Below are 15,626 nucleotides of genomic sequence, written 5' to 3'. Positions count from 1 at the left end.
TTAAATGTTCTTTTATTCAACATTCAGAAAATATATTCTAGGAAACCTCCCAGGAGCTTGAGAACATCAATAACCACGACCAAGATTTTGCCCTTCTGGTCTATATTCTAGTGGGTGAGCAAAACAATAAATGATAAACATGAGAAAATTATGTATTATGTTTGAAGGTGATGAATTCTATGGGGAAGAAAAAAGGGCAGGGTGAGGGGGATTGGTCACAGGTAGGCAGATCGTAGTATTAAGTAGAGTGATCAGGGTAAGCATCATGGACAATGATATGTAAGAAGAAAAAACTTGAAGGGAATGAGGACCTTTCTCAAGTGGATATAGGTATCTTCTTGTATCTGAAAGTAGAGCATTCTTGTGAAACATTTTATAAGCCAAAATGGCATAAAGCAAAAGAGCACCTACCAACAATTTATATGGAAATGTTTTCAAGCATTCCCAGACCCAACAGATGACCCCTCCTAGGCTTTTCTGATACCTTAGAACACATCTTGCTAACAGAGATGCACAAAATAAGTCAAGATAAAGCACAGACGCTCAGAGACACAGTTCAAAGCTATGGTGGCTTGATGCTGAGGCACTGAATTTAGTTCCTGGGTAAGGAGCTTGGTGGTGCCACTCTTGCTGTTTGGGGTGCATGCTGCCTCTGTAATGGCTCTGCAAAACAAGCACTGAACATTGTTCTTATAGAAGTGAAAATCATTTTCGGATTTCTTTTGGTTAGTGAAAACATACTGATGTAGGTCTTTTGTAAAAGCAAAGTGATGTAATGCGAACTTTTGAAAAACAGGGGATTCTTGTACTTGGATGACCAATATTCCAGGTGGCAGGAGCATTAGAGCCAAGTCCTGTAGGCAGGAACATGCCTGGAAACAGCAGAGACTAGTGTAGCTGGAGTGGAGTGAGCAATGAGGAGGTTATAGGAAGAGTACTGGGAGATTCTATAGGGCCTTTAGGCCATTGTAAGGAGTGTGAATTTTACTCTGAGTAAAAAGGACATTGCAAGGTTTTAAATAGAGGAGTGATGTGCTCACTTTGCTGCTTGAGAATACTCTGTCAGGGACAAGGGTAATCTAGCTGAGATATAATGGTGGCTGGGACCAGGATCCAAATGAGATGATGAGTGGTCAAGATTCTGGATAAATTTTGAAGATAGAATCAGTATGATTTCCTGACTGAGTGGATACGGAGTGTGAGAAAGAGGGTTCTTTTAAATACTTCCTTGACTGACTCAAAGAACCGTCTTCTGGCTTCTAAATGTACACTCATTTACATCATTAATTTTCTAAATATTCTTTTGTAATAGTTTAAGTGTAAACTTTAAGTCATTTCTTACTGGTTTTATCACAAACTGCATTTGTTACCTCTTTGATTTGGTTGCTCTATCTGATTAGGTGGGAGTCCCCTCTCATTCTGCATGGTGTGGGCATGGATTGGTAGTTATATCCCAGGGACTGCTTTGGGCTTACAAGGAATAAGGATAAAAGTGTCCCTAACCCTGACCTCAAGGCTTATTATTTTTCATAATGTAATAACTAGTGTTTCACTGCTAGTATAGGCAAAATGCTGTAAGAGGGAAAATGAGCAGGTTCTGAAATTCTCCCTCATTCTCAGGGAGACTGAGAATGCCCCTCCAAGAGCTATAGCTCTGAATCATGAATGATGAGTGTGGTACCTAGGCTAAACAGCTGGTTTGCTGATTTTACTCAGCACTTTAGAAAGAGGAAGATAGAAGAGAAATCAATCTACCTGTTAAGAAAAATTCAGAGTGTTTATTTAAAAGATTATTTATTTTTTTAATGTTATAAACATAACACCCCTGAATCTTTTGATAAATATAATTTAATTCCTGATAATACTCCTCATAATAGTATAGCTCAAGAATGTGTATATTAACAGGTCTCTCTGTTAGAAGAACAGTGTGGTATCAATATTGGCACTTACCCCTTAAGTCATGGTGTATTTCTGCGTGAAGTAGCATTTTTAACTCAAATGTTCACAGAATAGCAATTTTACATGTGAATAGAAAGGGAAGGAAATGTTGGGAAGACATTTGAGTCTCAGTTTTGTACTTTTAATACCTTCCAAAGCACTGGATACTTAAAGTGTTATAGAAAAGGAAAATTATTTTCAGTGTACTTTAAGGAATGGTGTCCTATGAGTGGCTAGTTCAAGTTGTGGATCTTTAGATGATGGATGTTTTAATGTTCTAATCTAGAAAATTTATACACGTGGAATACTTCATTTTTTGGCACTGTGGGTAAATGAGACTACTACATTTGATAATATCACTTAATATGTATGCTTAATAACAAAATATTGTCTTGAATGCTGTTACGTGCCGCTTATCTAACAGAAGTGTTTTTCTTCTAGGTTCAAAAGATGTTGTGATAAAGGCACAGGTTTTAGCTGGTGGTAGAGGAAAAGGAACATTTGAGAGTGGCCTCAAAGGAGGAGTGAAGATAGTTTTCTCGTAAGTCATGTTTTTTAAAGCAAAATCATTATTAAAGAAAAAGATATATTGTAAAAATTGCCCCTTATTATTGAACAGATGAAAATGCTGAAATTTAAATATTAAATGAGATAAAATTTTGGCTGTCATGTGCTTTTGTTTTCCTCAGTTGGAGGAGAAAAGAATTTGAGTTCTTTTTCTTATTTCAGTCCAGAAGAAGCAAAAGCTGTTTCCTCACAAATGATTGGGAAGAAGTTGTTTACCAAGCAAACGGGAGAAAAGGGCAGAATATGCAATCAAGTGTTGGTTTGTGAGCGAAGATATCCCCGGAGAGAATACTACTTTGCAATAACAATGGAAAGGTCATTTCAAGTGAGTAATTGTAGACATGATACTTTAGGATGATTTTATTACATTCAGTTTCAAAAGTTGATTATTTCTATTTCTATGGGAAGGATTAAAAAAGGTATAATCCATAATTTATTTGTATGTGTCATGAGCACAATTTTTATTTTTGTGTCATTAAAAAAAAAGCATGGTTAATGCCATAAAATTTAATATATAATATTGTGGTAATAAAAGCTATAGGCAAAACTTTGCTGAAATAGAATCCACAGGACTTCTAAATTGTTAATTTGCTAAGAGCAACTTAAATCCTCTCGGATTCATCTCCAGATTCCCTAGACTGAGAAAATAATTTTTAGCAGAGTAAAATCTAATAAAGACAGTTTCTGAACCCATTAAAAGAATGTGTTTCCATGGCTTCATCTTCTTTTTCAACCTTTTGGTGTTTTTTTTACAGTTTGGGGTTTATTTTACTAGCTGATTTAGTATTTGGCAAGTTGAAGGGTGACATTCACTAGCAAACAATATGATTCTAGGGAGCATAACCCTAGCTCTGCTCTCCTCTCTTTATGGAACCTAAAATGCTAGTATTTAAGGCATCCGGGGAAGAAGAAGACCTTTCATAGACCTGTTGCCATGGAGAGAGCATTGATAATCATTTTATACTCTAATTATTTGGCTTTTTGAATACATTAGTTACACTAAATGGGCTGAATCTTTGTGCTGTATACCTTGTTTTTCCAGGCAAGTTGAGTATGTATTTGAAAGTCCTAGTAAGGATTTGATGTAAATTACACAATCACACAATGAGTAATACAACAAAAATTTTAAGAATAATGAAATTAGTTTTTGTATATAAAACATCTTTTTAAAAAGCTATTTTCCATACTGTGATTTTTTTTTTCTTACAGTTAATTACATCTTCTGGTAATGTTTGAGTGATATTATAAAGTGTCTTTCATAACTTAATTTTTACAAGAAAGTATTTCTTAAGGTATAACACTAGATGGTAGTAAAAACCCACTCAGGATATAAGATAAAAGACATTGTTTTATTTGTAAGTAATATGTTTACCATTATAGGTTTCTCTGTATGGTAGAATTTAGATTTGTAAGTTATTTTAGAAATCTCATGACAATAACCTCATATATTTTACACATGTATAAAAATTACACTTTTATAAATTCGGTTATTTTCATTACGTTTTCTTTTCCATTGATGTTTTATATCAACATCTTTCATTTTGTTATTTTGTTTTTACTTTTTGTTATAGAGATAGGAGTCCTATAATGTTGCACATTCAGAGTGCCTCATTTTGATTGGAGTAAATATAGCAAACTGAATGTGTTATTAAAGATCTAAATATAATACACTGACTATATTTTATTAAAGATATAGCAATGGGGAAAAGAACCAAATTTGAATTCATTTTAAGAACTTGAATTTTTAGAGAATTATTTGAGTCTCATTCAGAAAGATATGTTTTCATTTATATTACATAGTTGTAATAATTCAGATTAAAAACTTGATAGTACCAGTAAAACCATTTGGTCAGACGTTCTTTGATGCTGACATATTAGACCAGTGTAAGAATTGGCTGGTGTTACTTTTTGGGTTATGACAAGCTCTTGTGGGAATCTCTATTAAATAACAAAAAATCAGCTATTTTAACTGAAAAGAGAAGAGCATTTTTGATTGAATTAAAATTCTGTGTATAGGAGTCGACTGATCATAAAATATTGCTTTTGTTCCTTATCTGTTTTTAGGAGTGAGTCATAGGCTCTATTGGTCTTCTTTAGTATGTGTGAAATCAGGAAGCTTGGGCAGATATATATCATATTTACCAGATTTGGTATGCCAAAAAATCAATTTAAGTAGCTCCTCTGTTTTGGCACTTGTTAAAAATTAGATTTCTTAGCATTTACCCAGTGCCTGTTGGGTACTTTTGGGCTGAGACAAATCTAATTTAACAAATCACATTTGCAAAATATTTTCATTTATTTTTCTAGTAAAATATTGCAATCTGCTGTAAATGAATGGCACATTTAACTATGTCAAGTTGTTTTTACTTTCCTTGGAATAGATATAAAATGTGCCACAAGAATTCCAAATTTTATTTCCCATATTTATATTGTTTTTAAAAAAGGTCTTTATTTTATTAAGTGACTTATTTAAAATTCAGACCTATTTTAAGGCAAATTTTTTTTTATGGTACTAATGAGAAGAGGAAGTTAGGTTAAGAAGGAGAAAATAGCATTATTCATTAATTTGAAATTACAGCTATTTGTTAGAATTTAATTATTCTGAACGTTTATTACTAAAATTTAAAAGTTAAAACCAAATCACTTAAACAAACAGCATTCATTCAGCAGTCACGACCAAATGCAAAACTATAGTCATTATTTTAACTGATTTATATTTACTTTTGTAAGCTTTCTTCTGACCAGCTGTCTACAGTTTTGGGGTTTCTTTCTAATTGGTTGGGAATTAGTACAGAGAAGGGCTGTTCACTTTATTTTATGTTATTATTTCATATGTTTTTTGTTTTTTTTTTTTAGCCTTTCCCTCTCCTCCCCCACCCCCCCAACTTACAGCTGACTCTTGGAGACCTAATCATTACTTTAATGAGGATTTAATATTACCTTTTCCCCCCCAGACTTCTATGTGGCTTTTTATTTCTCTTGTCAGTATATATTAAAGAAAAGTAAAACTAAAATAAAATGTTCAAATATTTTAAACGTTTGTTGGTTTCTACCTCTTTTGTTGAAAAAAATTACATTTTGGGGTTATCTATAGTTAAATTTACCTATATTCTACTTCAGTAGCATGCTGTTAGTTTGCTATTAGTTGAACAAGCTCTTCTTAAATGAGTCGCCTGCCCCGCTCCCACTTTAGATCTTTGTAAAAGCTCTAGCCTTGCTAGAGAGGATATGAAGAATACCTTTTCATTTGAAGCTTATAGAAGAACTAAAAATTAGAGTATAATTTCAAACATTTCTCTTTACTTAAGCTTACTACTTTTCTTGAGGCTGAGAAGGCACAATTAATTCTTTCATTAAAAATTTGTCTGCTGTGTATGTTGTAGTGAGTTCTGACACCAAGGACCCAGAATTGGGCCAAACCTCACAGGTTAAGGGTATAGTCCTCCGCATGCCTGTGTTCTCTTCAGACACCAGCCTCAAGTTTTGGGTTCCTTGGGTTACTCTTAATGCCCACTAGCTGGCTAGAGATCTACTTTCTGTTTTTAAGAGTTTGACTGTTGTAGATATAGTCAAACCTCATGTAAGTGGAATCATGCAGTATTTGTCTTTTTTGTGACTTGTTCATTTTACTTAGTGTAATGTCTTCAAGGTTCATCCATGTTGCAGCATGTGTCAGGATTTCCTTTTTAAAATTTTATTTATTTTTATTTTTTATATTTTTCAAGTTTATTTTGAAAGAGTACACATGTGGGGCACCTCGGTGGCTCAGTCGGTTGAGTGTCCAACTTTGGCTCAGATCATGATCTCAGTTTCTGAGTTCGAGCCTCACGTCAGGCTCTGTGCTGACAGCTCGGAGCCTGGATCCTGCTTCGGATTCTGTATCTCCCTGTCTCTCTCGTCTTCCCCTGCTCACATGTTGTCTCTCTCTCAAAAATAAGTAAAGATTAAAAAAAAAATTAAAAAAAAAAAGAAAGAGTACATGTGTGAGTGGGGAAGGGGCAGAGAGAGAGGAGAGAGAGAATCCCAAGTGGGCTTCATGCTGTCAGTGCCAAGCCTGATGTGGGGCTCGGTCCCATGAACTGCTGAGATCATGACCAGAGCTGAAATCAAGAGTCAGGATACTTAACTGACTGAGCCACCCAGGTGCCTCAGGATTTCTGTTGTTTTAAAGGGTGAATATATTCCATTGTATGTGCATATATATAGTTTTTCTTATTTTCTTTATTTTTCATCTCTTGATGGACATTCAGGTTTCTTCGTCCTGACTATTGTGAATAATGTTGCAGTTAATGTAGGTATGCAGATGTCTATTGAGATACCATTTTCAGTTCCATTGGATATATACCTCGAAGTGGGATTGCTGGATCATATGGTAATATGGTGTTTAATTTTTTGAGGAACCTTGATACTGTTTTTCACAGTGGTTCTACTATTGTACATTTCTACCAACAGGGCACAGGAGTTCAATTTTCCACATCCTCACCAAATGCTTTTTTTTTTTTTTTTTTTTTGACAGAAGTTATTCTAACGGGTGTGAGGTAATATCTCACTGTGGTTTTGATTTGCATTTCTTTAATGATTACTGATAATGAGCACCCTTTCATATACTTGTTGGCCATTTGTATATTGCTATGAACTGACTGTTTATCCTCCCCACCCCAATTCATAGTTTGAAGCCCTAAGCCCTAATGTGATGATATATGGAAGTGAGCCTTTGGTAATTAGGTTTATGTGAGGTCATGTTGCGCCTATGAGGTGGAATGCTGCTATAACAAATAGATAAAAACGCTGAAGTGGCTTTGGAACTGGGTAATGGATGGAAACTGAAAGAGTCTTGAGGTATGTGGTAGAAAAAGCTGGGGTTATTGTGGAGGGACTTTTGAAGGTGATTCTGGTGAGGACTCAGAAAGAAAAGAGCTATAGAGAAAACCTCCATCTTAGAGAATATATAAATAGTCACGAATAGAATGTTGGTAGAAATATGGGTAGATATAGATATGGAAAGATCATTCTTTTGCGGTCTCAGACTGAAATGATGAATGATAGAAAAAAAGTGATCTTTCTCACAATGTGGCAAAGAACTTGGCTGAATTGTGTTTATGTTCTAGCATTTTGTGGAAGGTAGAACTTGGGAGGGATGAATGTTTAGCTGATGAGATTTTTAAGCATTGTATTGAGGAAGCAGCTTGGTTCCTTCTGACTACTTACAGTAAATTTTGAGAAGAGAGAAACAAATTGAACAAGGGATTGTTAAGCGAAGCAAAAAGATATCAGAATTTAAAGATTTGGAAAATTTTCAGCCTGCCTAAACTCCAAAAACTAAGAAAGCTATTTGGAAAAGAATATGAAGGATGTGTCTGAAAAACCATTTGATAAGGAGATTAGTATGAGTATGAACCATGAACTGTGAGAAATAAATGCCTGTTGTTTAAATCACCCAGTTTACTGTACTTTGTTATACTACCATAAGCTGATGAAGATCTGCATCTTCTCTGAAGAAATGTCTATTCAAGTCCTTTGCACATTTTTAAATTGGATTGTTTGGGTTTTAGTTATTGAATTGTGGTTCTTTATATATCCTGAATATTAATCTCTTATTGTGCATATGGATTGCAGATATTCTCCCGCTCTGTAGGTTGCCTTTTCACTCTCTTGATTGTTTCTTTTACAGTGTTGAAGTTTTTGAGTTTGATTTAGTCCAGTTTGTCTCTTTCTGCTTTTTTTTTTTTTAATGTTTATTTATTTTTGAGACAGAGAGAGACAGAGCATGAACGGGGGAGGGTCAGAGAGAGAGGGAGACACAGAATCTGAAACAGGCTCCAGGCTCTGAGCTGTCAGCACAGAGCTCGACGCGGGGCTCGAACCCACGGACCGTGAGATCATGACCTGAGCCGAAGTCGGACGCTTAACCGACTGAGCCACCCAGGCGCCCCTGTCTCTTTCTGCTTTTATTGCTTGTGATTTGATGTCTTATCCAAGAAATTATTGCCAAATCTAATGTCATGAAGTCTTCCCTCTGTTTTCTTCTAGGAGTTTTGCTGTTTTAGATCTTCCATTTTGGTCTTTAATCCATTTTGAGTTAATTTTTGTTTATAGTGTAAAGTAAGGATCATCTTCATTAATTTGCACGTGGATATTCAATTTCTCCAACACCATTGTTGAAGAGACTATCCTTTCCCCATTGTGTAGCTGTGGCACATTTGTCAGAGACCGTTTGACTATGTATGAGGATTTATTTCTGTGTTTTCTGTTCCATTGGTTTATATGTCTGTCTTTATGCCAGAACCATACTGTTTTGATTACATAGCTTTGTTATGTGTTTGAAACCAGGAACTATGAGGCTCTAGCTTTGTTTTTCTTTTTCAAGATTATTTTGGTTATTCAGGATCCTCAGAGAGTTCATATGAATTTTAAGTTTCTTTCTTTTCTTTTTTTTTTTTTTTTCTATTTTTTCAAACAAGGGACAATGGGAAAATACCGTATTGGGAGAAAGTGCTAGTAGGGATTGCATTTAATCTGTAGATTGCCATGGGTAGTATTGGACATTTGAATAATATTAAGTCTTCCAGTCAGTATCTTCCTGTTTATTGTGTCCTGTTTAGTTTCATTGAGCACTGTGATACAGTTTTCCTTGTACAAGTCTTTTATCTTTCTGATTAAATTTATCCTATTTTATTCTTTTTGATGCTATTGTAAATGGGATCATTTTCTCTAAAAAAAAATTTTTTTTTAACATTTATTTATTATTAAGAGACAGAGCATGAGCATGTGAGGGGCAGAGAGAGGGGGAGGTACAGAATCTGAAGCAGGCTCCATGCCCTGAACTGTCAGCACAGAGCCCGACACAGGGCTTGAACTCACAAACTGTGAGATCATGACCTGGGCCAAAGTTGGACGCCCAACTGACTGAGCCACCCAGGAGCCCCGGGATCATTTTCTTAATTTCCTTTTCAGATTGTTCACTGTTAGTGTATAGAAATGAAAGATATATTTGTATGTTGATTTTGTATCCTGTGACTTTGCTGATCTCATTTATTCGTTCTTAAACAGTTTTTTGGAGGTTCTTTAGAGTTTCTATATCCAAGACCACATTGTAAACAGAGGTAATTTTACTTCTTCCTTCCCTGTTTGGATACCTTTTATTTCTTTTTCTTGCCTGCTTGCTCTGGCCAAGACTTCCAAATATCATAGTGAATAAAGTGACAAGAATGAGCATCTTTGCCTTTTTCCTGATCTTAGAAGGCTTTCACTTGTTTGCCATTGAGTATGTTGGTTGTGGGTTGTTTATATATGGCCTTTATTATGTTGAGGTAATTCTTTGTATTCCTAGTTTGTTGAGTGTTTTTATAAAAGGATGTTGATGTTTTTGAAATGCTTTTTCTGCATCAGTGGAGATGATCATGTGGTTTTTGAACTTGATTCTGTTAATGTGGTGAATTATTTTGATTTTTATAGGTTGAAACATCATTGCATTCCAGGAATAAATCCCATTTGCTCATGATATATAATCCTGTCAGTGTGTTACTGAAATTGGTTACTAGTGTTTTGTTGAGAGTTTTTGCATCAATATTCATCAGGGATGTTGGTTAGTAGTTTTCTTGTGGTATCTTTGTCTGGTTTTGGTATCAATGCTGACCTCGCTGAATGGGTTTGGAAGTGTTCCTCCCTCTTTAATTTTTTGGAAAAGTTTGAGAAGGATTGCTATTAGTTCTTTAAATATTTGGTGAAATTCTTTAGTGAGGTCATTTGGTACTGGGCTTTTCTTTGTTGGGAAGTTTTTAATTACTCATTTAATCTCCTTGTAATATATCCAGATTTTTTTTTTCTTCAGTACTCATTTTTGGTCCATTTTGTGTGTCTAGGAATTTATCCATTTCTTCTAGGTTATCCAATTGGTTGGCATGTAATTATTCATAGTAGTCTCTTATCCTTTTTGTTTCTGTGGCATCCATTTGTAATGTCTTCTTTTTCACTTCTAATTTTTGTTACTGTGCTTTTTCTTTTCTTAGTTTACCTAAGGGTTTGTAAATTTTGTTGATCTCTTCAACAAACCAGATTTTAGTTTTATTAGTTATTTCTGTTCTATTTTCTTTTATTTATTTCTGCTCTAATCTTTATTATTTCTCTCTTTCTGCTAACTTCGGGTTTAGTTTGTTCTTTTTCTAGTTCCTTGAGTTATTAAAAAAAATCCATGAGCTGGCTGCTTTTCCCCAATTTGTGAGAGCTATGTTGGCTTCTTTCTTCAGTGTTATATGTTCTGTGGTGGTGCCCTAACTGCTGAGCTCTCACAGGCAATTACAATATGCTTTTCCCAGTTTTCTAAGTTAGGTAAGACAGAAATCAGTTAGTGTTTCTGTGGGAGAACGAGTCTAGGGCTTCCTGTTCTACCATCTTGGTGAATCTGATGTCCACAGTTTTTTGGGGGTGCTTTAGTAAATAGGTATGGTGGATTAAATCATTGACCACTTTGTTGAGCTTAAACTCCAGGACCCCTTTCCTTCCAGAAGGTTGGGCTGATATCATGTGGCTCAAAGCTCCAAACCTCTAATCACAGTGTTTGCCTTTCTGTCCTTTGCATGCCTTCTGCCTACCTGAGTCATCTCCTTTGTATTAACTTGGGCCTACCATGAGTCACCTCATTAGCATAAACTCTGAGTTGTACTGGATGGTTTAAAGGTGCTTTTCAGACACTGGGGATAAAGGTCAGCCAAATTCTTTATTACACATGCATATTGAAATCTAATCACATAATGTAAAATTTAAAGGGTGCGAAGATGTACAAGGAAATATCAGTCTTCCACCCACCCCTGTTTCTCAGCCCCCCAGTTTTTCTCCATGGAGGCTGGTACTATTTTTTAAATCATTTTTTTTTCACCTAAGTAACAGTTAATTCCCATAAAAAGTAGTAGGTTTTTCCCCCCTTTGGCTATTGCTTATTTTGAGGATTTGAAGGACTGTTTTGTTCTCCAAACAGTAATGAATACATTTATGTGAATGAATCCTTTACTTTAAATCTTGAAATGAGTTTGTTACTGAAACACACTAGTTCCTGGGATAGAAAAGTGAAAATAATCTTTTGCTTTTGTTTTTTTCCCCATGAAAGTCATGCTTTCTTTTCTCCTGGATTAAGAATACTATGTTCATTGTAAAAAAATTTGAGGGGGGAGAATAGTGACACATAGGGTAACAAAAGTCTTACCATTTAATGTTTTCCCATCGTTTTTTGCAGTTTGATTAGTGAGTGGTTGCACATTTAAACATACTTTATGTTAAAAAACTTCACATAGTTTTGGAAAACAGTATGGAGGTTCCTCAAAAAACTAAAAATAGAACTACCCTACGATCTAGCAATTGCACTACTAGGCATTTATCCATGGGATACAGGTATACTGTTTTGAAGGGACACATGCACCCCCATGTTTATAGCAGCACTATCAACAATAGCCAAAGTATGGAAAGAGCCCAAATGTCCTTCGATGGATGAATGGATAAGGAAGATATGTTATATATATACAATGGAATATTACTTGGCAATCAAAAAGAATGAAATCATGCCATTTGCAACTGCATGGATGGAACTGGAGGGTATTACGCTAAGTGAAATTAGTCAGAGAAAGACAAAAATCATATGACTTCACTCACATGAGGACTTTTCAGATACAAAACAGATGAACATAAAGGAAGGGAAACAAAAATAATATAAAAACAGGGAGGGGAACAAAACAGAAGAGACTCATAAATATGGAGAACAAACTGAGGGTTACTGGAGGGGTTGTGGGGGGCGATGGGCTAAATGGGTAAGGGGGCACTAAGGAATCTACTCCTGAAATCATTGTTGCACTACATGCTAACTAATTTGGATGTAAATTTTTAAAAATAAAAAAGATTTACATAAAACCTCTAAAAATGTAAATCTACTAGGAAAAAAAAAACTCACACAGTTGAGAATAGAATCTAGAGTTTTATATCATTTTTTCCTGTATAACACTACTGAGATCATTTTCCTATACCTTAAATAATCTTCAGTAATATAGTTTTACCATTTCCTTGTTTTTGCATGTTTCCAGTTTTGTGCATAAATTAACAAATCTATTAGATTATTTTGCTTTAAGGTTTTCTTGATTGATTTTAAGAGACTTAAAAGTTAATTATTTATTATTTTTATCTTATATCATTCATGATCATAGTCAGAACTATTGTTTCAAGGTAAGTAATTTTTACTGACTTGCAGTAGGGCTAGAGCTTACAAAATTGACTTATTTATTAGACTTTTTAAAAATATCAGTATCTTTTTAAATGATTTTTAAAAATGTCCTTTAAACAATAGTTGTCCAATAGTTAGGAAATAGTTCCAATAGTTAGGAAAAATTTGTAGGTTATATTTTATATGTACATATTTATATTAACTTAATTTGGTATAAGTTTTGTGTATATTTTTAACCTTTTTGTCTCACAGGTGAGCTCTTGTCTTCCTCTACTTTTTCGCTTCTTTTCCATTATTTCAGTTGAACATTTATAAAGGGGTACTATGCAGGAGATGTAAGGATAAATTCTCAAGGAAATTTAAAGATAGGAGTGGGGAGTGATAGATACATAAATCTGATAGTGTGCATAAATAGGTTTTAAAATTTTATTGATGGGTACAAAAATAAAATCTAGATGTTTTGGCTGTTTCCCCTCTTGCTAGGGTCCTGTATTAATAGGAAGTTCTCAAGGTGGTGTCAACATTGAAGATGTTGCTGCTGAGACTCCTGAGGCCATAGTGAAAGAACCTATTGATATTGTAGAAGGCATTAAAAAGGAACAAGCTGTCCGGGTATGTTGTATTCTGAAGAATTTCTACCTAGCTTTATTGGATAATTGTAATACTTAAAAAAAGAAAGAGAATTAACTTTGTATAAGTTAAGTGATTGACAAAACTTTTTTAAAAAACTTTTTTAGTGTCAATGCATGTTAATATCTTGTTTGAAATTGAAGCCTTTAAAGTATCCACAGTAGGGGTGCCTGGATGGCTCAGTCAGTTAAGCATCCAACTTCTGCTCAGGTCATGATCTCACAGTTTGTGAGTTCAAGCCCGCATCGGGCTCTGTGCTGACAGTTCAGAGCCTGGAGCCTGCTTCAGATTTTGTGTCTCCCTCTCTCTCTCTGCCCCTCCCCCACTCATGCTCTGTCTCTCAAAAATAAAGAAATGTTAAAAAAATTTTTTAGAAGTATCTACAATATTTTCCTTAAGTATTTTAATACTTGTCTTTAAAAGGCAAGGATTATTTTAATTAGCCCCTATACCATTGTCATACCTAGTAAAATTAATAATTCTTTATAATCATTACCTACCCATTCATTCAAATTCCCTTGTCTCAAGTTTTTCATTTTTTTTTTCTTTTATAATTTGTATATAATTTCTCAGGCTGATTATCCTCTACTTACTGGTATTTGACTTTTTGCAAAAATCATATACACCCTTAAAGAATTTAAGATTTGTATGAGAATTATAATTTGTATGAGTTGGGATCCATATAAGGTCTTTCATTGCTATTGGTTATTGTCTCATAGGTCTTTTTCTAATTTATAAGTTTTCTTTCCCTCACTCTCTTCATCCTTCTTTCGTTTGTTGAAGCAACTGGGGTGATTATGGTTTATTGTTTATCATAGCCTGGATTTTACATACCCATGGTAGCATTTAATGTGTTCCAATCTCCCCTTTGTTTCCTGTAAATTGTATGGAATGGTAGGGACACTGTCTTATATATTCCTATAATCTGATTTTTTTGGAGGGAAGTGGTTGATGGATACTTTTGAGAATCTGATGAAAGCTATGGGCTTTTAGTGTCTGCACATAAACAATAATTTTGCCTATACTTTAGTCTTCTGTACTGTCCTTTTTTTGTGTGCTTCTTCCCCACTTTCTGTCCACCACCTTCTCCAAAAAAAAAAAAAAAAAAAAAAAAAAACCCAACCGTGAAGTTTAATACCATAGCCTGTGAGAGTTGACTGGTAAGGTTGGAATACTGCTATTAAATTGTTTAGTTCGGATATGAAAAATAAGTGACCCATCTTAAAAGAAAAGTTTGAATGTTAAAGTTTGAATGAAATTAATGTGTATTAGTGGGAAACTCTGTCAAAATAAGCTTATGATATTGAAGTACAGTAGAGCAAGAATTTTTGACTAGCACAAAAGTTTAAAGGAGATAGCAAAATTACCTTGATAAAGTCATTGAAGCAAGATAATGGTATAAAGGTTTAAAGGGGACAGAGAGAGACTTGATTCATTAGGTAGTTATGTGAGAATGATGACTGGACAGTTAAATTTAGATGAGAAAGAATACTTGATTTCGAATAACACTTGAAGGAATAATCTACTCAGGTTATAGCTTTTTGAGTGAAGAGCAGAAATGCTACCTAGCACAGTGTTTGGCAAATTAATGTCTTTCTGGGTTGATCAGAATTCTGTTGCAATTCTCAAATATTTAGATCTAAAATGGTAGATTATAACCTAGTGAAAATCTTTCTTAATGAAGTAATATTTAATTATTCTCATTTATTTCATATTATTCTCTATATGAAATAAGTCTTAATTGAAAATGCCATTTTTTTTGGCTGATTATCCTCTTTACTTACTGGTATTTGACTTTTTGCAAAAATCATATTCACCCTTAAAGAATTTAAGATTTTCTGTAATTAAAATTCAAATGTATTGCAGCCTTAGATAGTAGTTAGAAAAGAGGAAAACCTCCTTCATAGTGTTCTTGAGCAATTGCAGCAGTTAGAATAAATATATAGACATGTAGCTTCTATATCAGTGGTTCAGAATTGCTTATGGAACTTCAAAAATTATGAAAGGCTTGGTCCACTGTAGGACTTATAAACCAGAACTTCTAAGTTTGGAACTTTGGTATGTGTATTTTTTAAAAAGCTCTTCAGGTATATATCTAGTTAGGAATCTCTGCTCAAGACTATACACCCCTCTATTAGAATAGAAGCTTAAGTAACTGTATCTTTTGGGCCTATCTTATATTAGATACTCAGTAGATTTCTGAATGAATGCAGTTATACTGGTTTGACTGAATGCGTCCTAATTGCTTGGTAGACACTGTTCATACATTACTTAAAAGGTAAAATCA

General features: G+C 34.3%; 1 protein-coding gene across 2 annotated transcripts in view; it reads left to right on the top strand.

Moving 5' to 3' along the window:
- Positions 1–15,626, top strand: part of SUCLA2 (succinate-CoA ligase ADP-forming subunit beta) — a 43,124-nt gene that overhangs the window by 14,394 nt on the left and 13,104 nt on the right. For both annotated transcript variants that reach the window (XM_058685385.1, XM_058685376.1), the window contains exons 3-5: positions 2,380–2,479; positions 2,668–2,830; positions 13,193–13,321. In XM_058685385.1, coding sequence (XP_058541368.1) covers positions 2,380–2,479; positions 2,668–2,830; positions 13,193–13,321 — 392 coding nt within the window. The remainder of the gene's footprint in view (positions 1–2,379; positions 2,480–2,667; positions 2,831–13,192; positions 13,322–15,626) is intronic.

This window comes from Neofelis nebulosa, chromosome 1 (assembly GCF_028018385.1).
Source record: "Neofelis nebulosa isolate mNeoNeb1 chromosome 1, mNeoNeb1.pri, whole genome shotgun sequence".
Taxonomy (NCBI): domain Eukaryota; kingdom Metazoa; phylum Chordata; class Mammalia; order Carnivora; family Felidae; genus Neofelis; species Neofelis nebulosa.
This window is presented reverse-complemented; position numbering and strand designations above follow the sequence as displayed.